General features: G+C 39.4%; 1 protein-coding gene and 1 non-coding gene across 3 annotated transcripts; both read left to right on the forward strand.

Moving 5' to 3' along the window:
- Positions 1–684: 684 nt before the first annotated feature.
- On the forward strand, positions 685–757 carry trnav-aac (transfer RNA valine (anticodon AAC)). Its single transcript has one exon. It is a non-coding gene; the product is annotated as a tRNA-Val (tRNA).
- A 132-nt stretch (positions 758–889) lies between these two features.
- Positions 890–16075, forward strand: ruvbl2 (RuvB-like AAA ATPase 2). Of its 2 annotated transcripts, none has more exons than XM_062048475.1 (14): positions 890–955; positions 2305–2359; positions 2460–2515; positions 2615–2756; positions 2831–2960; positions 3023–3089; positions 6077–6183; positions 6252–6345; positions 10077–10295; positions 13071–13189; positions 13268–13387; positions 13486–13615; positions 13700–13814; positions 15798–16075. In XM_062048475.1, exons 1-14 carry the CDS (start codon positions 905–907, stop codon positions 15824–15826), a joined length of 1434 nt encoding a protein of 477 aa, XP_061904459.1. In that variant the 5' UTR covers positions 890–904; the 3' UTR covers positions 15827–16075. The 2 variants fall into 2 exon arrangements, with proteins under 2 accessions (XP_061904459.1, XP_061904460.1); XM_062048476.1 differs by lacking the exon at positions 890–955 and adding an exon at positions 1075–1352 and having other exon boundaries at positions 15798–16073.
- The last annotated feature ends 6588 nt before the right edge of the window (positions 16076–22663 follow it).

Below are 22663 nucleotides of genomic sequence, written 5' to 3' on the forward strand. Positions count from 1 at the left end.
ACATTTAAAAAAAAAAAAAAGTGGATACTTACGTTCAGGAATATTTTGTTGATTAATGTTCCATGATCGATTCCACTAATTTGTAACTGTCAAAGTAAATTAATTTCTAGTGTAACATGCTTCCCCTAGTGGAAGAAGGTGAAGGTGCACAGTTGGCAGTGCAGTCTCTCCTTCCCCTGAGTCATCTATTTGTTTATACAGTAGTATTAATTATACACACACATATATATATATATATATATATATATATATATATATATATATATATATATATATATATATATATATATATATATATATATATATATATATATATATATATATATATATATATATATATATGTATATATAAACACGTACACATACACATACGCATACACATACACATAGACATACACATAGACATACACATAGACATACACATGCACATTAACATTCACATACACATTCACATACACATACACATACACATACACATACACATACACATACACATACACATACACATACACATACACATACACATACACATACACATACACATACACATACACATACACATACACATACACATACACATACACATACACATACACATACACATACACATACATGCATACATGAATTATAATGTAAGATACTCACGTTTAGATTTAATAAATATATCACGATTGGTGTATAAGCGTTTCCGTAGTGTAGTGGTTATCACGTTCGCCTAACACGCGAAAGGTCCCCGGTTCGAGACCGGGCGGAAACATGTTTTTTTTGTTTTGTATAAAAATACACTCAAATTGTAATTTATATAGAACGAAAGAAGGTTTAACCAACATTTTAACGTGTCTATCTCAAATCTTTCACTTCCGTACATTGCTTTTTGCCATTCCAAAAGTGCGCCGTCACCCGGATGTTGCACTCAAACGAACAGAAACGTGGGAATACTATCATATCATATCCGGTAAGTGCATTACGCAACCATCGATTAAACTGTTAAGATTAGCACCCCGGGAACGTAGTATTCTTCTTGTGATTTAGTTACGGAAGTATTTAATTTGAGACACATAAGTGTATGGATTGTGGGGTTTACAACCAAACACAACTTGGGTTTTTATTTCGAGATGTTTCCACCTCCCATGTGTCTAAACTAGTGTTAAGTAATATTGTGTACACATTCTTGTTCTGCATATCATTAAATTGTAGATCTATTTAGGTAGGATGAAGATACATTTCTTCCGCTGACTGAAAGAGGGCAGTACTTTTCCTTCTAAGACGTGTTTCTCTTCGGACACATTTAGTGTGTGCACCTTTAAAAGAAGCGCCGCATTCTCACATTTTTGACAACTGTGTCCGCGCAGGTAAGCTTTCGCTTAATAATACATACATTTATTTCCATATGCTGACAGCTTGACTGATGTTTTAGCCTTTAGACTATTTTGTCTACATTAGGATGAAACCGCTTGGCTGACTTAAACAGCCATGCTGCTAACCTAGCTAGTTGGCTAACACAGCGAAAGTGAACAGGAAGCATGTTTATCATGCTTTTTTTTACGGAGTATATCCATAATATGTTAATAAGAGATATTCCCAGTGGAAGAGACCAGTTACTTTTTTGAACGGTAATCGCTGTTGCATTTGGCATTCACTGCAACAGTCACTATGACAACGGAGTATCACGCGACACTAATGTCGCGAAGATCAATATGTTAAAATAGTAAATAATGCGTTTTAAAATGTGACACATTCTTAGTGCTCTCTTGCAAGCAACTGCTCAACGTCATACACATCAGTTGCTTTGTTGAGCAAACGAATAAGATCAAGGGAAAAATACTGATAAATGATTACATTCCGAAATTAGCAATCGGAATATGGCTTTAAAAACATTATTTTGACAAAGCCTTTGCATTCGTTGTCATTAATTTATGTTGCTTTTCCCACCCAACACACTCTGAACATTTTGTAGCCTGTGCACAACTTAATGTGCCATTTTATTGTGTCAATCTATCTCCATCTATTTTCTACCGCTTGTCCCGTTCGGGGTCGCGGGGGGTGCTGTAGCCTATCTCAGCTACATTCGGGCGGAAGGCGGGGTACACCCTGGACAAGTCGCCAACACAGATAGACAGACAACATTCACACTCACATTCACACACTAGGGCCAATTTTTTAGTGTTGCCAATCAGCCTATCCCCAGGTGCATGTCTTTGGAGGTGGGAGGAAGCCGGAGTACCCGGAGGGAACCCACGCAGTCATGGGGAGAACATGTAAACTCCACATGCGCAACATAATCTGACCTTTTAACTATTACAGATGTCGACTCCTAAAGTTCCAGAGGTTCGTGACATCACCCGGATTGAGAGGATTGGTAATAATGCAATTTTGAAGCTCTCCTTTATGATAAGTACTTTGTACTATCCCACAAAAATGCTGTATATGCAAGTTCGTGATTTTAACCTTGTCTCCAGGTGCACATTCTCACATCCGTGGCCTGGGTTTGGATGATGCTTTGGAACCGAGACAGGTAGTGTCAAGCAGTTGGTTTAATTAAAACACATGCACAAATTTGTAGCCTTTGACTCTGCACTGTGTGCACTGATACACGGTTAATGATCCCTCACAGGTGTCTCAAGGGATGGTCGGCCAGCTGGCCTCTCGACGGGCAGCAGGAGTCATCCTGGAGATGATTAAAGATGGCCACATAGCTGGCAGGGCAGTGTTGATTGCTGGCCAACCTGGCACTGGAAAGACTGCCATCGCTATGGGTGAGGACTGAATGGACGCTGGATGATTCCATGCTCTTGTATTGCCAACTAAATGGAGGTTTACCTGCTTATAGGTATTGCTCAGAGCCTCGGCACTGACACCCCCTTCACAGCCTTGGCCGGCAGTGAGATCTTCTCCCTGGAGATGAGCAAGACAGAGGCACTTAGCCAAGCCTTTAGGAAAGCCATTGGAGTGAGGATAAAGTGAGTGATCACTGTCACCCTCAGGCATTGCAACAACGTTCACTGCTGGATTTCTTTTACAGAGAAGAGACTGAGATCATCGAAGGGGAAGTGGTGGAAATCCAGATTGACCGACCAGCCACTGGAACGGTAAGCAGACTTCAAAGGTTTTTTGTTGTCAAGAGTTCCATACATGCAATGTTGGTCATCTTACCTTAAAAAAGTAATTATAGTTACAAATTAATGAAGTTAGTAACTCAGTTACCTCATTGTAAGAGTAACTAGTTACTCAGCAAAGTAACCGAGACGTTACTTTTAATTTCCTTATTTTGTATGCTATTACGTTTTGACATTTGATCTTTAACGTCAAATATGTTTATATTAACTGATTGAAGAATAAAAAACACTGTATTTTACAGGCCTCGAATTTTAACTTTTTAAGGTCAAGACAACTGGAGCACATACTTGTTTGTCACAAAAAACATTTAAAAAGTTGTTTTTTTTTAATGAATTTATTATGGGTCTACTGAAAATGTGACCAAATCTGCTGGGTCAAAAGTATACATACAGCAATGTTAATGGTAAATGGGTTATACTTGTATAGCGCCTTTCTACCTTCAAGGTACTCAAAGCGCTTTGACACTATATACACACAATTGTTGGCGATTAATTTAGTCATCGATTCGTTGGATCTATGCTATGCGCATGCGCTGAGGCTACGTTTTTTTTTGTTTTTTTTTAAACCTTTTTTTATAAACTGCAACATTTACAAACAGCTGAGAAACAATAATCAAAATAATAGGGGTGTAACGGTACATGTATTTGTATCAAACCGTTTCGGTACGGGGGTTTCGTTTCGGTGCGTAAGTGTACCGAACGAGTTTCCACACGGACATATTAAGTAGCGTACTGCACGTTGTGTAAACAATACTCAAAATGCCGGACATTTGAGGCATTTAAGAAACTCCGTCCTGACCGCTCCGCAAAAGAGGACATGTCCGGTGAAAAGAGGACGTATGGTCAGTCTATCCTAGCCCGTTACCTGCTAGCAAAAGAGGACTAGCAGCGTTCGGTTTCACCGGACGTGAAACATACGTCCTCTTTTCACCGGACATGTCCTCTTTTGCGGCTGTCGGGCGGTGTTTCTTAAATGTCTCAAATGTCCGTCATTTTGAGTTAAGGTTGCGTGTATTTTCAATGTACGTTCAGGGTTAAGAAGGTTAAAAACACAACAAATTGTGCGTGCAGCAGCATTGGTGAGGGAGGGGAGAGACAGAGAAAGCGAGAGAGTTGTGATAAACGTGCATGCGTCGTCAGGCTCTGCTTTTTTGATACATTTATCAGATTAAATTTTTTATAATCTATAGCAGGGGTATCAAAAGTGTGCATTTTTGTAACATATTCTTTGTTTTATTTGGGAAGTTGAAAGAACATGGCGCCAGTATGCTGTTTTTTTTCAATAAAATACTGGAAAGGATAGAAATATAGTTTGTCTCTTTTATCCGATTATTAATCGAAGTAATAATCGACAGATTAATCGATTATCAAATTAATCGTTAGTTGCAGCCCTAATCAGGACATCCATTAAGAGTTTGAGCAGAAATATGTCGTATAGGAATTACCTACACACAATAGAACATTAATAACATGCTATGTCACATGAATGGTTTTTGAAGTAATACCTTTGTGACATGAAAAAAACACAAATAACGTAAAAAAAAAAAACCCTGGTCTTTACTTTTTGATATCGAAATAGGACACTAAGCAGTTTGGCTAATGAAGATAATGTCAAATAAACAAACTTTGTTCTTCTCCAGGGCCTCTTATCAGTACAAAAGTTTGGCCAACAAAAGAGGAATGACACCTCTCACACAGAGTACACAATCTTCACAGCCTGCATTCAATTCAGTGAGATGACAAAACATTTTAGCTAGTTTTGATGTTATTTGAACACTGATACAGTTTGCAGTTAAATAAAGGATGAGTGACCATCCCATTAAACAAACTAAAGACTTTATAAACAAGTTGTGACAAAGTTCACGACACATCAGCTGCTGCCTGTTTCCTCACGTCATTAACTCTGTCACAGGAGCTGATGGCTGTGTATTGAGAAAATAAAAGCAACATCAAATAGTTTTTTTCTTCGCTGTATACTTCTAGTGTGGGGACAAGTGCGTCCTGTCTCCAATATTGTCCACACCTGTCTCCATCTAAACACAGCAGTGCGCTCTTAAACGCACTGCGGGAAGCGAGGGAAAATTACGTTAAACCAAGCGCTTGGTTTAGCTTACTCTGAGGGGAAATATCCGGAGCAAAGTCCGTGTCTTTGGTCCGCCATGATTATCAAGCCAAACGACACTATTGCGCATGCGCCTGACGTGTTGCCAAAAATGCATAATTAAATTAAGTTTTTTCGGTAATTAAAAAATTAGACGGTGTTACTAACCGTCTGAAAAGTCAAGGGCGGTCACGGGACGTGTACCCTGCCTTCCGCCCGATTGTAGCTGAGATAGGCTCCAGCGACCCCAAAAGGGACAAGTGGTAGAAAATAAATAGATGGATGGATGGTCACGGCATGTTCTTGCCGCAGATGTTGGTAAATTTTTTTAGGGCATGACGGCAAATGACGAGGGCGATCTCGGCAGCTGCCGCGATTGCCGTGGTTAAATTCGTGTGTGTGTGTGTGTGTGTGTGTGTGTGTGTGTGTGTGTGTGTGTGTGTGTGTGTGTGTGTGTGTGTGTGTGTGTGTGTGTGTGTGTGTGTGTGTGTGTGTGTGTGTGTGTGTGTGTGTGTGTGTGTGTGTGTGTGTGTGTGTGTGTGTGTGTGTGTGTGTGTGTGATTAGCGGTTGACATATCGTTCATTGCAGGAAGCTGCAAAATGTATTGTGATATAGATTTTAGGACACATCGCCCATCCCTATTTGTGATGCAGCTCATCAAGTAAAAAAAAAAATCTGCATCATTTATAATCTAAATCACGGTTTTGTTAGACAAGCTAACCATTTTGTTCTGTTTCTTTTATGCAGCCCTTTTGGGCAGTAAGAGTTTAGAATACTAATATTGAAATACAGTTATGTTTTTATGCTAGTGTTTGAAGCTAACCGTTAGCACAATATAACTTTGTCAAAATGTCTTAGGGGGCCAAAGTGGGTAAGTTGACTCTTAAGACGACTGAAATGGAGACGATATATGACCTTGGCAACAAGATGATTGACAGTCTCAGCAAAGAGAAAGTTCAAGCCGGGTAAGTTCATCTTCCACCATGGCAATCACTGTTCTCATACAATATTTCTGATATCTGCTTTATTTCAGTGATGTCATCACTATCGACAAAGCTACTGGCAAAATCAGCAAGTTGGGGCGCTCATTCACCAGAGCCAGAGACTACGACGCCATGGGAGCTCAGGTATGCTGAAAGAGGGAAGTGAAACATGTCATAATGTGTTCCTATTAGGGGAGTAATAATTTTGTTTTAACAACAATTCCATTCGATTCGCTATTTATACGATACGATTCAGGAACAATGTTGTTTTTTTTTTTTTTAAGATTGATTCGGTCCAAAACGATTCAGTGTGCTGAAATCGTTTCAGTAACTTTTTAGAAAAGCAATTAACCAGTGTGACTGTGAAATTAATATTCGATACTGGACACTGCAGGTGAAGTTTTTTACATTCCTGTTATTTCTTTAAGGGAATAGTGTATAAATGATTTATGGATACAAACAAGAAAGTAAACAACATTTATTGACCAATGTATTCACATCTTATTTGAATAAAGTGCAACAAACACTTTAAGTTAAATTAACAAGACAAAACCTTTTCTACTCACATTTTCTACTTTTAAGCAATTTTCAATAAAAGTACAGTAACCAACATTTTAAGTGGTACCTGCTAGATAAAGTTCCCTGCCATACAGTATATATTCTCTGCACAGGCGTTGCTGATAACAGACAGCTTTCCAGGTGTGCAGAAGCATGTATGCCACCTGATAATTCTTGTTGATGGTGTTGCCCCTCGCTTCCTAAATTCCATAGCCTCCTTGATCCATCTCTAGTATTTATTTGTTTCTCATTAAATAACTTACATATATATGCAACATATACATATGACATGATCTCCCTTTTTTAACTTTTGTTTTTCTTTCCTTGTAAACAAAACAAAATCACACTGTATATGTGTTGTCTGTCTAATTCTAAATAATGCAGACGAGGCGTGTTGGCTGAGTTCTTGACGTTTACTTTCACAGCGTGCTCATATGCTCATAACCTCATTCTTAGCTGCCGGGTGGCAACATACAACAACACTTTTCGGGGCTACCGCGCATGCTCGTCACTCCCGTTGCATGCTGGGTAGTGTAGTTGTTATATTCCCTAGCTCATAACATCACATCTTTCCACCTATAAATAAATATTGTTAAATCAATAAAGTGTATTTCTTTTTTTAGTTTTAACTTTTCATTTTTTAGCATTGTAACCACATTTGCAAACAACTTTTCTCTTCATAGAATTTTCTTTCAATAAAGAAATAAAGTGCAAAAATGTCAAAGCATCATAACAAACCGTTATGTCAAATAGCAGCAGAAGTGCACTTTTTGGAGAGCTGTATTATTTTCAGTTTTGTGCCCAAGGGACTGATTTTATTTAACACTATATTATTATTTATACACCTATAGTGATCACAGAGACAGGTTGTTTTTGTGTTACTGTATATATTTGTTTTTTCTGAAAAATCCCACTTAATATACTTTGGGTAACAGTCAATATTTATTTTTTTTATTTTATTTTTTTAGGGGGGTAACAGTCAATATGTATTTATTTATTAGATTTTATTTTTTCTTATATAATAAAAGTGAGCTTTTGTTAAACCACATTTTTTTTTTTTTTTTTCCATATACAACAACCTATCTGGACTCGATAAGAGAATCGATAAGGAATCGGTTCGATAAGAGGATTCGATAATAGGCTTGAACTCGATAATTTCTTATCAAACATCATCCCTATTTAAGACAATAACACATATGCGTAAATATGTAAATAAATAGCTAACAATTGAGTGAACAGATTGAGGGTCCTCTATTGCGCCCATTATACCCTCTAAAAACATCCAGAAACCGCCAACAATACACCATTTATATGTCGTGACCTGAAAATTAACCAAATATGAGTGATCTTGTTATTATAAGCGCCAACGCAGACAGCCTATTTTAGCGGAGCTAATGCTAACTTACGTTGCTATATATTGGATCCACTGTGGACTGGACTTTCACAATATTATGTCAGACCCACTCGACATCCATTGCTTTCAGTCTCCCCTAGAGGGGGGGGGGGGGGGGGGTATCCACATATGCGGTCCTCTCCAAAGTTTCTCATAGTCATTCACATCGACGTCCCACTGGGGTGAGTTTTTCCTTGCCCGTATGTGGGCTCTGTACCGAGGATGTCGTTGTGGCTTGTGCAGCCCTTTGAGACACTTGTGATTTAGGGCTATATAAATAAACATTGATTGATTGATTGATTGACTATTGTTGACACACTAAGCTGGCAGTTGCTTCTGCTTCATTTCAAACTTGCTAAAAGTAAATTCTAGATTATAATTCATGCATCTCTCACCTGGTAGTAGACAAATGTGGTCATGGACCAAGAGGCTAGTCCACTTTCACATCCCCCAAGATGGCAAAAAAGACTCAAGAAGACGCTTGTTGCGACAACTTTCGTGAGGATTGCGATTGAATCTTTATCTAAACGGAATTATGTGAGCGTCCCGTCGGTCAGAATCCCAGCAAGAGTGGAAGTGTTATAGTGTTTGTTTTAATATGATTTATTATGGTTAGTTTGTATTTTTAGCACCTAGCAATGCTGCTGGTGCTATAGTGTCACAATAAAGTTAAAAGTTAAGTTAAGTTAAAGTACCAATGATTGTCACACACACTAGGTGTGGTGAAATTTGTCCTCTGCATTTGACCCATCCCCTTGATCACCCCCTGGGAGGTGAGGGGAGCAGTGGGCAGCAGTGGTGCCGCGCCGGGGAATCATTTTTGGTGATTTAACCCCCAATTCCAACCCTTGATGCTGAGTGCCAAGCAGGGAGGTAATGGGTCCCATTTTTATAGTCTTTGGTATGACTCGGCGAGGGTTTTAACTCACAACCTACCGATCTCAGGGCGGACACTCTAGCTGCATCCGTTTAGCACTTGGCTTATAAAACTTATTGCTCAACTTTTTTGTGTTCGGCTCAAAAATATAAGGTTCTGGATCATAATTTTCACAAAGTCTGCTTGATTAGCATTGTTGTTGATGGGGAAGGAATATTTGGTTCCTAACGCTACGTCAAGGATCACGTGAATGTCTTTATCATTAACTCAAAATGGCTCGGGAACCTTTTGTGTGGTTGATACTATTTTGATCATATCTTTTTATTTTCAAACTTTGGAAGTCTTTTGGTGTCATAAATTTTATTTATATATATATATATATATATATATATATATATATATGTATATGTGTATATGTATATGTATATATATGTATATATATATGCATATATGAGAATGATTATAACTTCAACATAAAAGTCCAATTAGGTTCATTCGAGTTTTGTCTACAACTGTCAGGTATGGAAATAAACACACAGGTTGGCTATAAGAATACAACAATTGCATAGCTTCAACATAGTCAACTTGTTTTTCCACTCTACTGGTTCTTTAAATTATTGTGTTGTGGCTTTTGGCAATCTTGCTGTAGCTGAAAGTTGTTGTAATTAGTGATAATGTCTTGTGGCGTTTGCGTTTGTTGTGAACTTTCTTAGTCACCGTAGTTTTCCGCCATTTTTGTTTTGATGACGTCACAGACGGGCGAAATAGACTTAATGTTTAATGTCCTTATTTTTACAAGTGTTAAACTTCATATAAAGTCTGCCGTTATTAATTTCAATGTTTAAATTTTTCTATTATAGATAAAATTGATCAATTCCCTTTTAAAACAATCTTGGATCGATACCTATCTTCCGGAAGACAAACATGCAGAGCACAGATGGATATATTTGACACTTAGGAATATAAATCGATCTATTGATACATTGATGAATCGTTACACTTCTAGTTCTGATTGATGATGTACTTATTTGCTACCCATGTTTGTAGACACAGTTTGTGCAGTGTCCAGAGGGGGAGCTGCAGAAGAGAAAGGAGGTGGTCCACACAGTGTCTCTCCACGAGATCGATGTCATCAACAGCCGAACGCAGGGCTTCCTCGCCCTTTTCTCTGGAGACACGGGTGAGATCAAATCTGAAGTCCGTGAGCAGATCAATGCCAAGGTCTGCGAATGGCGGGAAGAAGGCAAGGCGGAGATCATCCCAGGGGTACGACTCACTCTTTGTGTGCCACTCTTCACAATGCAGCACCCCGCAAACAATCTCATTGGCTCTTTTACTCCCACTCATGTTGGTGTAGCACAGTCAGTAGAAATGAACAAAAAGCAAATAGGAAGTGACTAAATTGAGTATGAAGTAAGAAAAAGTAAACCGGAAGTAGGGCTGGACGAGTATGCAAAAATAATAATCACAATTATTTTGATTGATATTGCAATCACGGTTAATTACATGATTTTTCATTAGTTTCAAAACATGAGTATTTGTTATACACAAAACACAACTTTAAATATAGTTTTAAAAACCTGGATATAAATAAGTAACGAATAAACCACAACAAGTAAAATAATAATAGCAATACGGATGGATTTAAATAATAGCGATATAAAACAATAAAATTCAGTTTTTCCTTTTAACTGTTTTTAATTCAGTTTTTAACTTTTACACTTATTTTACCGTAGAGTGTTTGGTTAATGTGTAAAATAAAATGTTTGTTAATTAAATGCCAAAAAATCCTCACATTTATTGGTACAATACATCTTTGGACAATTTTGACCAGTATTGTAGGTCAAAGAATAATAATTGTATAAATGTATTAATAATGTTTTAAGTACATTATGCTTGTGTAAGGTTATCAGTGATTACTGATTATCTTAACAGCACATTGGGTCGGTCAGGGGCCAATATCATCTAATAGATAGAAACCATTGGTAAGTTGTCTTGCCTTTTTAAAACATTTTTATGTAGGAAATGCCTTCCAAAGCATCTTTAAAGATGGTGAAATCTCTTCAGCTTCAGTGGGCGATGCTCCCTGTACCCCCCAAAGGGCCCTTTGACCCCCGGCTGTGATCTGGTGGTGTTCATATACAAGTTGGAACCATTAATGCTGCACTTCATCCAATAAGGAACTTAACCAAAAATAAATTAATAATTCACACTGTTAGAACTATTACTGTTGTACTTACCTGCAATGTAAATTCATATATATTGACTTTCTATTTAAGAGTTATATTAATTTAAGAATAACCATCTTTTACAATGTTTTATTTAAAAATGTTTAGTTTTTAACCTGAACACCACAAACACAGCAAAATGCATTGTCATGCAAATACTTTTACAACAACTACTGCAAAAAATATTTCAATAATAATACAAATAGTTAAAGTAAATAAAAATACACAAAAAGAACAGAAAACAGTGGTGATGGGTAAATGATGTAAGTATAGTGAGTGTGTCACACATGACACTGCAGTGATACTGTGTTGGTGTTTAGTAACGTTGCCATTTGTTAAATGAAAAAAGTCACTACATTTGACCTGCAAATAAAATGTTTATGAAATATGATTTTTGTTAATAATAATAGTTGTGCAGAAAGGAATGAGCCAAATAGTATTCAGGGGGAAAAGACCATTTAATTTTATTTGGCGCTTTAGTATTTAAAATGATCCCACATTTTGGAATTTTTCCTTTTTTTTTTAGTTCCATCAATGATGGCGACCAAAATCGATGTCAAACGCTTCACGCCACTCCTGACATTGTTTTCAGTATTAGCTGTCACTTGTGAGCCAAAATAAGCTTTGGTGCCTTACAGTCTGTCAGCAGTTTTATCGGTCACATGTTATTTTTTGGAAGTTACACACATTGAGGTATCGAGAGTCAGAGGTATCTTTTCTTGTTTCATAATGCATCCATTTTTTAGTATCGTGTAGCCCATCACTACTTAAAGCTGGGGTACTTAAGTTATATTCTTTAAGTAAAAAATAATAATTTTCGCATCATACAATATATCGTATCAGTAATCATTTCTGAAAAAAATTGTATTTCTATGTGCTGTCTGTGCTTTATAAATAAGTATATTAGTAAATAAATTCCTGGAAGACAATATAATTTGTCACCCTGGCGGTCAAGCCCTCCAGATCCGATCACAGGATTTCAAATGAAGGGTGAGCAGAGCCTCCTCATTGGCTGACTAAATATATAGTGAAGCGCATGCACGATGCAAACTTGTTTGTAGTAAAGCATGGCTGCCAAACATCCACCTAGTAAGATCGCATTACCTGCGCTTGCTGTTACAGCATATACTGCTAAAAAACCCCAAAAGAGTAAATCAGAGGTAGCAAAGAAAGACTATGTACATCTAAAAAACCAAAGGAGAGCCAAAACTTGAATAAATATTGGTAGGCGTATGGGAATTACGGGCCAGTCTTGGACTAACTTTGAATGCGCAAATGGCTGTTTTCCTTCTTGACAGGTAATCTATATATCTATTCCTATATCATGTGTGTATCCTTTTTGTGTCGTGACATGTGTTTACCGATAGTCAAAATACAAAATACACACTAGATGCAACTTCAGACTGTCCACATGTGCACGTGCAGCTCTCATGCGCAATTCCGTGCACTTCCATAGAGGAGGAGATTGGGAGGGACTATCACCGAGATGTGCAGAGTGGGGGTGGGGGCGGGATTTACAGTTTGAATTTTGCCTGGTGACCCAAGTACCCCAGCTTTAACACTCCAAATAATATCCTTAAGGCTGTTTACACAAACGCTTAGCAGTGTTTAGTTTTGTATTTACTGTATGGAAAAAGAAGTGAAGTGTGATCTTAATACTAAGGTAAGTTCAAAGTGTGAGGGTGATGTACAGTACAGTGCATGTGTTACACTGCATGTGTACGTACAGGGTAGTGTTGGTAAAAGTACACATTATGGTGGATTTACAGCATTATCAGTGATTGTATTAATGTGTGTGCTTGTATATTTGCAGGTGTTGTTTATTGATGAAGTACACATGCTGGACATGGAGTGTTTCTCCTTTCTTAACCGTGCTTTGGAAAGTGACCTGTCTCCTGTTCTCATTATGGCCACCAACCGAGGCATCACTCGGTATTTTCATCTTTGTTCCTGCACGTTAATTTCTTTGTTTTGTTAGTGTCTGACTAACAAACGCATCTTTCCTCCCAGCATTCGTGGTACAAACTATCAGAGCCCTCACGGGATCCCTTTGGACTTGTTGGACCGCCTGCTCATCATCGCCACGTCTCCTTACACTGAAAAGGAGACCAAGCAGATCCTAAAAATTCGGTAATTTGTTTGGTCATGTCTACCAACTGTACAAGTTGTGTACATGTAGTAAACGTGTAATAGTACACTTGGACACATGAGCTTTTCGTCATTTCCAGGTGTGAGGAAGAGGACGTGGAGCTGAGTGATGAGGCTCACACCATCCTGACTCGCATCGGCATGGAGACGTCACTCCGCTACGCCATGCAGCTCATAAGCACGGCTGGTCTGGTGTGTCGTAAGCGCAAAGTGAGTATACTGTCCTGTTCTATGCTAGCATCAAGTCAGCTCTCAAACAACATCAAACCGTGTTGTTGCTTGGATCCTCCTCAGGGGACAGAAGTTCAAGTGGAGGACATCAAGAAGGTTTACTCTCTGTTCTTGGATGAAGCCAGATCTTCTCAGTACATGAAGGAGTACCAGGACTCTTACCTTTTCAATGAACCACGTAAGCAAAAATAATGCACTTTAATCATGCTCCACTCATGCCTCAGTAGTACTTCAATCATGCTTCAGTTATACCTCAGTCATGCTCTAACTAATGATTTAGTCATACATCAGACATGCTTCAGTCATATGCCTGTCATGCTTTAGTCACACTACAGTTAATGTTTCAATCATACGTCAGTCATGCTTCGATCATACTTCAGTCGTGTTTCAGTCATGGCTGTCATGCTTCAATCATATTTCAGTCATGTTTCAACTATGTTCAATTGTGCTTCAGTCATACGTCTGTCATGCTTCAATCATGCTTCTGTCGTACTTCAGTCATGCTGCGGTCATGCTCAATAATGCTTTAGTCACACGTCTGTAATGCTTCAGTCATGTTTAATCATTTTCTATCATCATAATAATAATAATAATACATTTAATTTCATAGCACCTTTCAGAAAACTCAAGGTCGCTTTACAACAATATCCATCCATTTTCCTACCGCTTATCCCTTTCGGGGTCACGGGGTGTGCTGGAGCCTATCTCAGTTGCATTCGGGCGATAGGCGGGGTACACCCTGGACAAGTCCCCACCTCATCGCAGGGCCAACACAGATAGACAGAATACATTCTCTTATTATAATCAAATGACAGCAGTCATTTCCATGAGGTTATTTTCTAATATAAGTGTTTAGGCCCACTTACAATGACAATAACAAAAAATATTGTTTTTTATGAACTGTGTACTTGTATTGTTTGTCTGGGTGGAGGTCCTGCTTTGGAAATAATTTGTACCCCTTTCAGACATTGCATTTAGTTCCCATTAAAACATTCACATGTTGCACAATGAGATGTAAGCAGGGGATCATGTGTACATTCCTGCAACTTCATGTTTGTAAAAAATATATTTTTATTAGTATTTATTTAATATACTAACAGCATTTCATGATTAATATTTATAAATTAAGATTCCTAATAAATGACACTAGAATAAGCACACATTTGATTGGTAAATCATAGTGTAACGACCTGGAATTACACTTTATGTGTGGTGTTGGAGTTGTCCGACTTTTTGTGTGGCTGTAAACGCATCACTGGCTAATTGCCATATGTGCATGTGTTGGCGCAAGTGAGAAAGAGCGAGCGGCTGCTGTTGATATAACAAAGTTGCTTTTGGTCTGGTTTGTACTGAAGAAAATGACCAGTTTTGCTAGATATAATTTTTTTTACTAATGTTTTGGTGATGTGTTTATGGCCGACAAAGAGTTTTGCTCAGTAAAGTGATCGATGGAATTCATGTCCTCAAAGCATCTCGACAGACGTTACAATGATGACGAAAACTGTTATCTCTGTCGTGTCCGTGTCGTGTCAAATTGTTATGGGCTTATTTTTTTATTTGATTTTGTGCGTGGCATAGATTTGCCGTGCGCAGAGGACGCTTGAGCAGTGCGCAATTGCACAGGCGCGTACCTTAGAGAGAACATTGGTAATAAATTATTCATTAAATTATTGCGGTCTAAAACAGTACATTTGTCAATATAAACAAATATCAAATAATTATAATTGGATATAAGTAAGCACATAAATTCTCAAGGCAAAAGCGTGTTAGAAAGTATTCAGTTACAAACGTGTTGGCGTCATTCAACTTACCATTACCTTATCATGAGCTTGATGTCATAAATTATTGTGACCAAAAAACGATTTCCCCCTTGATTTCAACTAAAGACAGCATAGGACAGTTATAAATACATTAATGTTTTTCATACATACCATAATTCTATGTTTGACTAATTTCTCTTGATTAAACCTTTTCTAACATTGCACACTACAAAATAATACAATTATGTTTGATTCCTGCTGATATCGTACCAGCTCAATATTGGTATCGGCCAATACTCAAGGCTCCAATATTGGTATTGAATAGGAAGTGAAAACATATGGCATTGTATAGTATTTAAAAGAGTGTGAGAGGTTAACATTATTTTTGTTCTTCCTTCCAGAAACAACTCAGATGGATATTTCATCATGAAGAAGTTGTTTTATTACTTTGTCAATTTTTAATGTTTGTTCCTAAACTATCTTTCACCTTGAAATCAACAAAAAAGTCTGGAGTTATGTCATCATTTGACACATGATGTTTTTTCTTTAATGAACACAAAGTTTGAATGTTGAATCAAAATAAAAAAATGTCTTCCTATGAAAGTCAAACGTGTGCTGATGTACTTTAAGCATGAAAAACAATTCCGACAGTTTCTTCACATTCATCTTCAGAAATTCACAAGCTGACTTTGCGAAGTTTTAATGTTCATCTCTTAGGCAGATATCAAGCATTCCTTGTGTCTTCCTGGTTGACTTGGCATCACACATTTTTGTTTTACAACAAATAAATCAACTGCTTTTTACAATTTTTCTTTTTGTTTCATTTTGTCCATCACTTTGAGTTCAAGATGTTAATTTCATGTGATGAATTCTTACAGTCCAATTACCGGTATTTAAAAAAAAAGCATCTGCAAATCTCCCATTTTGACATATATTCAAAAATTCAAACCAAAACTTAAACATAATTCACGATGAACAATTTAAATAGCAAAAAAATGTCAGACTTTTAAAACTGCATAAAATAAATTAAATAGATAATATAGGTCAAGTTGTTTAATGTTCATATCTGCAATAATAACATCCCAATGTATATATGACCCTTTGTCTTGTAATGACATGAACGACAAATTATTTTAAGTGCAGATGAAGAATGAGAAACTTGTCAATGTGGAAAAAAGAAACTACATTTCTTTCACTGATTTAACTTATGACAAGTTCCTGAGTGAAGTGAATCAAGTATTTGAAATAGTTGTTTTTTTAAAACAAGTATACAAAATTTGATTTAACAATTTCTGTGTAAGCGTTTTTTATATTAGTTATATATATATATGTGTTTTTCAAGTACATAAACGTACCGTAACAAGTACTCAATATAATTGTTTTTACAATTAAATATAGTCTTACAATTATATAATAGTTTTTTTATATTAGTTTTGTTTATATGTTTTTACAAGTACATAAACGTTCCGTATCAAGTACTCAATACCCGTTTTTTTTTTACAATTAAATAATAGTATTTTTTACAATTACATAATAGTTTTTTTTACAAGGGTAACAATTTTTTTTATGTAGGTGTATATTTTTTTTTTACAAGAAATGATTTTTTTAAGTGTAGTTTCAATCTGTGGCCACTAGGTTGAGCGCTCACACAACAAAAAATAATGATCAGTTGCTGAAATTAAGCTGCAATATTTGACAAGTTAAAAGAAACGCATATTAGTTCAATTGAACCCAATAGTTCATGTCCTCGTGTATTTATGTGTATCATGTATTTTATTACCTTGTACTTTGTAGTTGTTGACATGCATACATTTCATATTGTTTATTTTCACTTTATTTTTAGGCAGAAAGTCTTATAAATAATCTTTAAAAATCTGCAATTGATTGTTAAATTGTGCTGTTAAAAGTCAATAAAATGAAATAGTACACCAATGGTATATATACTGTACATCGTTACAATAAACTATCAAAACATTATGGTTTATGGTTTGATTTTATTTCAACCATGCATAGAATAGTATTATAAATGTTGGATTTAGAATATATTGTAGATTATTATACTATATAATTATATGTATTATATTGTGTCTGTATAGGGTACATCATATATTAACAGTTTTTAATTACATGTCCAAAAAGTAGTAGAAGCAAATCTAAATCATATTTAATTTTTCGTGTGTGCATGCGTGCATATTAAAGTATATATTTATACATATATGTATGTGTATGCATGGATGTATGTATGTATGTATATGTATGTATGTATATAAATGTGTATGTGTGTTTTTTTGTGTATATATGTTTGTGTGTATGTATATGCTCTCCTCTGCAGGGAGAACGTCTGCTATGACAGAGACAAGATGGCGCCAGCTTGTTCGGTGAGTCGTCTGTCTCGGAGCCTCTGTTTTTTGTTTGCTGTAGCCTTATTTTTATGCGCTTACTGGGATGTCTCTGCACTACTGTGCTATGATCGCCAAGCACTGCTTGATATCCGAGCCCAGAACTTTAGCGAGACATGGGTATCCAGAGTCGACCCGGGAAATTGGACAAACCCCCCTCCCATGCTGTCAGGTATCCCCGCTTACCTGCGGCTCCTTCGCGAAAAAAGCGCTCCAAGAGGCGGGGGAAGAGGGTATTTTGGTGAAACTTAAGATCCTGCTGACATCCTCTCACCCGTTCAATCATCGCCTCCTTCCTGGTGGACGCTGCCGGCCTACCTCCAATGCCCGGCGCATAGCGCGCTGGATCCCACCTGTCGTCCCTGCCTTTGGCGACCTCCTGGCGCCAGCGGCTTCTCCTCCCGGTTGACCCAGCGGCATCTCCGGGCCTCGCTCCTCCCGGCCTGGTCTCCTGGCGCTCTCCGGCCCATGGGAGTGGCCATGGTTTGGACCACTCTGCGCTACGCATGCTGAAGAGTGCTGTATCACTTGCTGGCGAGGAGTTTAATCTTCGGATGGCCCTGATAAATGTCCGGTCCTTGGCGAACAAATCGTTCTGACTCAACGACTTCTTTACCACCTGTGAGTTGGATTTTATGTTCCTCACCGAGACCTGGTTGACTGTTGGAGACAACGTGGCGTTCTCTGAATTGCTTCCACCGGATTGTGATTTTCTCAACTCTCCCAGGACTACGGGCAGGTGCGGAGGAGGTTTAGCCTCTGTTTACAAATCTTCATTCACTTGCCGGCAGATTCCACACGTATGCCAGTTTTGAACTGCAACTCTTTGAATTAACTCTATCTCCCCCTGTTCTGTGCGCAGTGGTGTACCGTCCACCTAAATTCAACAAATACTTTTTACACCACTTTGCTGATTTTCTGTCTGGGATCTTGGTGAATTACGACCACATTGATTCTGTGGCGATTTTCAGGTTCATGTTTGCTGCCAATCAGAACCTCTGGCCTGAGATTTTCTGAATCTCCTCGATTCATTTGACCTCAAGCAATCTGACATTGGCCCAACGCACAAAAAGGGACACATTTTAGATCTCGTGGTATCCTATGGTTTATCTGTGTCTGTAAATGAATATGTGCTGTCTCTCTCTGACCATTCACCAATTTTGTTTACAATGGTAATCCCGTGCTCTGGTAATAATTCCCATGCCCCCAAACGCCGCTCACGCATGATCAACCCTTCAACTGCTGCTAATTTTTCAGTTGCTTTCAATAGCTCTTCAATCTGTGCACTGGGTGTAAACTGTGATTTTATTGCAGACGATAATTTTTTCATGTTTACCTCGGCTTGTACTGATATTTTAGACTCTGTTGCGCCCCTCAGATCCAAACGTAGCAAAGCTCTCCATGGCTAAATGACTCCACGCGTACTCTCAGACGCGCTTGCAGGCGCGCGGAGCGAAAGTGGGTGAAGGATGGGCTTCATGTCTCCCTCCAAATCCTGCGGGATTCCCTCTCTGAATACCAACAAGCCGTAAAAACATCGAAAACAAAGTATATTTCTACCTTGATCTCCAGCAACAGTCACAAACCCCAGGTTCTTTTTAAAGTTTTAAACTCTCTCATCAACCCCCGCGATGTGTCACCTGTTGTGCCCTCACCTGTCCTCTGTGAAAGTTTTCTAAACTTCTTCATTGACAAAATCTCTGCACTCAGACCATCTGACACCTCTGCTCCTCCTCTCCCTCCCCCTCCACCACTCCCCCAGCTTGCTGTTTTCGAGCGGTTCGAGCCTATCTCCCTCTCCTCTCTCTCGGACGCAGTCAAACACCTGCGGCCCACATATTGCCCATCAGATAGCCTTCCCTCTCGCCTTCTCAAAGAAGTCCTTGATTCAGTCGGCCCAACTATTTTATGGTTGATTAACACCTGCCTCACCTCTGGATGTGTCCCGGCTGCTTTCAAGCATGCTGTGGTGCAGCCTTTAATTAAAAAGAAAAACCTCGACCCCTCTGTTCTTTCCAACTTCAGGCCCATCTCTCAGATGGGCTTGAAGTAGACTTTCTATCCAAAGTCCTTGAGAGAGTAGTGTATGTCCAGTTACAATCTTTTCTAGCTATCAATAGCATCCACGAGAAATTCCAGTCTGGTTTCAAAACATCTCACAGCACTGAAACGGCACTCCTGAGAGTGCAAAACGATCTGCTTCTGGCCGCTGACTCTGGTAGTCCTGTGATCCTGGTGCTTCTGGACCTCATAGCTGCCTTAGACACGGTGGATCACTGGATCCTACTGTCACGACTGAAGCAGTACGTGGGCATCTCAGGTGTAGCCTTAAGCCTACCTAACTGACCGGAGTTTCTCTGTGCAACTAGGAGACTTTCTCTCCTCGGTGGCCCCCCTTACCTTTGGTGTTCCTCAAGGGTCAATCCTAGGTCCCATACTCTTCCTACTGTACATACTACCTTTAGGTGAAATCCTGGTCAAGCATTGCTATGCCGATGATGTTCAGATCTACTTACCTCTTAAGGCCACAGGACAGGTTGCACTTCAGCCATTGCTTGACAGTCTGACTGACATTAAAGCATGGATGAGTGCTAACTTCCTCAACCTTAATGAGAGCAAGACCGAGATCATCATCTTCGGCAAAACATCTCCGGTCTCGTTTGTCAGTGCTCTAGGTCCTCTGGGTGAAAACATCCGGTCCTCCGTGAGAAATCTCGGAGTGATCTTCGATAGTGTGTTACGGCTCAGACTCCTGCCAACGCCACTCATCGTCTGTGCGCACCTAGGGACACGCCCACGGGCGCGCACATCCAGGGACGCGCCGCGCGCGTCTCCGCCCTGCAGCACCCGCCCTGCAGCACCCGCCCTGCAGCACCCGCCCTGCAGCACCCGCCAGCTACAATCACTCACCGGCAATCTGCACACCTGGGACTGATGAGGGCGAGCTGGATAAAAGGACCAGTGGACCCAAGGATCGTCGCGGGAACTTAGTTCTCATTTGACGTACATTAAGCGATCATCCTGCTTTATGCAATCCTGCTCTCCCTGTGTTTTGCCTCTCCGTGTTCTCAGTGTGTTTTCTTGTGTCGCCCCCGCAGTACCCTCCGTCGCCTGGAAAATGAGCTGTGCGTCTGTCTTTTCCCCGCATCTCCCTCTGGACTCTGACCGCCTCCCTCGATCCTTGACTTCCCTGGCTTTGGACTCGGACTTGTAACTTCTCTCTCCCCTGGACTTCCTCGTATCTCGTTCAACACTTACGGTAACACTAAACAGCTAATCTACAACACATAGCCTACACCATACACACTCTTGGATTTTGTCACACTTCATTTCCTTAGATTATTAGTTAGTATTGTTTGTTATTCTTATTATATATATTTACTATATATATAATACATTATTGATCATTACTGCCCTCTGGAGTCTGTTTGCCATCACCTCCCTCTGCAAACCATAACATAGTGCCTTTAAATTCACCAAACAGGTCAGCTCAGTGGTTAGCACCAGCTTTTACCATCTCAGAATCAATCAATCAATCAATCAATCAATGTTTATTTATATAGCCCTAAATCACAAGTGTCTCAAAGGGCTGTACAAGCCACAACGACATCCTCGGTACAGAGCCCACATACGGGCAAGGAAAAACTCACCCCAGTGGGACGTCGGTGAATGACTATGAGAAACCTTGGAGAGGACCGCATATGTGGGTAACCCCCCCCCCCCTCTAGGGGAGACCGAAAGCAACGGATGTCGAGTGGGTCTGACATAACATTGTGAAAGTCCAGTCCACAGTGGATCCAACACATCAGCGGGAGTCCAGTCCACAGCGGGGCCAACAGGAAACCATCCCGAGCGGAGACGGGTCAGCAGCGCAGAGATGTCCCCAACCGATGCACAGGCTAGTGGTCCACCCGGGGTCCCGGCTCTGGACAGCCAGCACTTCATCCATGGCCACCGGACCTATGCAACTCCCCCTCGCAAGGGACAGGGGAGAAGAGGAGAGAAGAAAAGAAACGGCAGATCAACTGGTCTAAAAAAGGGGGGGGTCTATTTAAAGGCTAGATTATACAAATGAGTTTTAAGATGGGACTTAAATGCTTCTACTGAGGTAGCATCTCTAACTGTTACCGGGAGGGCATTCCAGAGTACTGGAGCCCGAATAGAAAACGCTCTATAGCCCGCAGACTTTTTTTTGGCTCTGGGAGTCACTAATAAGCCGGAGTTCTTTGAACGCAGATTTCTTGTCGGGACATATGGTACAATACAATCGGCGAGATAGGCTGGAGCTAAACCGTGTAATATTTTATACGTAAGTAGTAAAACCTTAAAGTCGCATCTTAAGTGCACAGGAAGCCAGTGCAAGTGAGCCAGTATAGGCGTAATATGATCAAACTTTCTTGTTTTTGTCAAAGCCTTGCAGCCGCATTTTGTACCAACTGTAATCTTTTAATGCTAGACATAGGGAGGCCGAAAATAATACGTTACAGTAATCGAGACGAGACGTAACGAACGCATGAATAATGATCTCAGCGTCGCTAGTGGACAAGATGGAACGAATTTTAGCGATATTACGGGGATGAAAGAAGGCCGTTTTAGTAACACTCTTAATGTGTGACTCAAACGAGAGAGTTGGGTCGAAGATAATACCCAGATTCTTTACCGAGTCTCCTTGTTTAATTGTTTGGTTGTCAAATGTTAAGGTGGTATTATTAAATAGATGTTGGTGTCTAGCAGGACCGATAATCAGCATTTCCGTTTTCTTAGCGTTGAGTTGCAAAAAGTTAGCGGACATCCATTGTTTAATTTCATTAAGACACGCCTCCAGCTGACTACAGTCCGGCGTGTTGGTCAGCTTTAGGGGCATGTAG

The sequence above is a fragment of the Entelurus aequoreus genome, linkage group LG05, assembly GCF_033978785.1.
Source record: "Entelurus aequoreus isolate RoL-2023_Sb linkage group LG05, RoL_Eaeq_v1.1, whole genome shotgun sequence".
Classification (NCBI taxonomy): Eukaryota; Metazoa; Chordata; class Actinopteri; order Syngnathiformes; family Syngnathidae; genus Entelurus; species Entelurus aequoreus.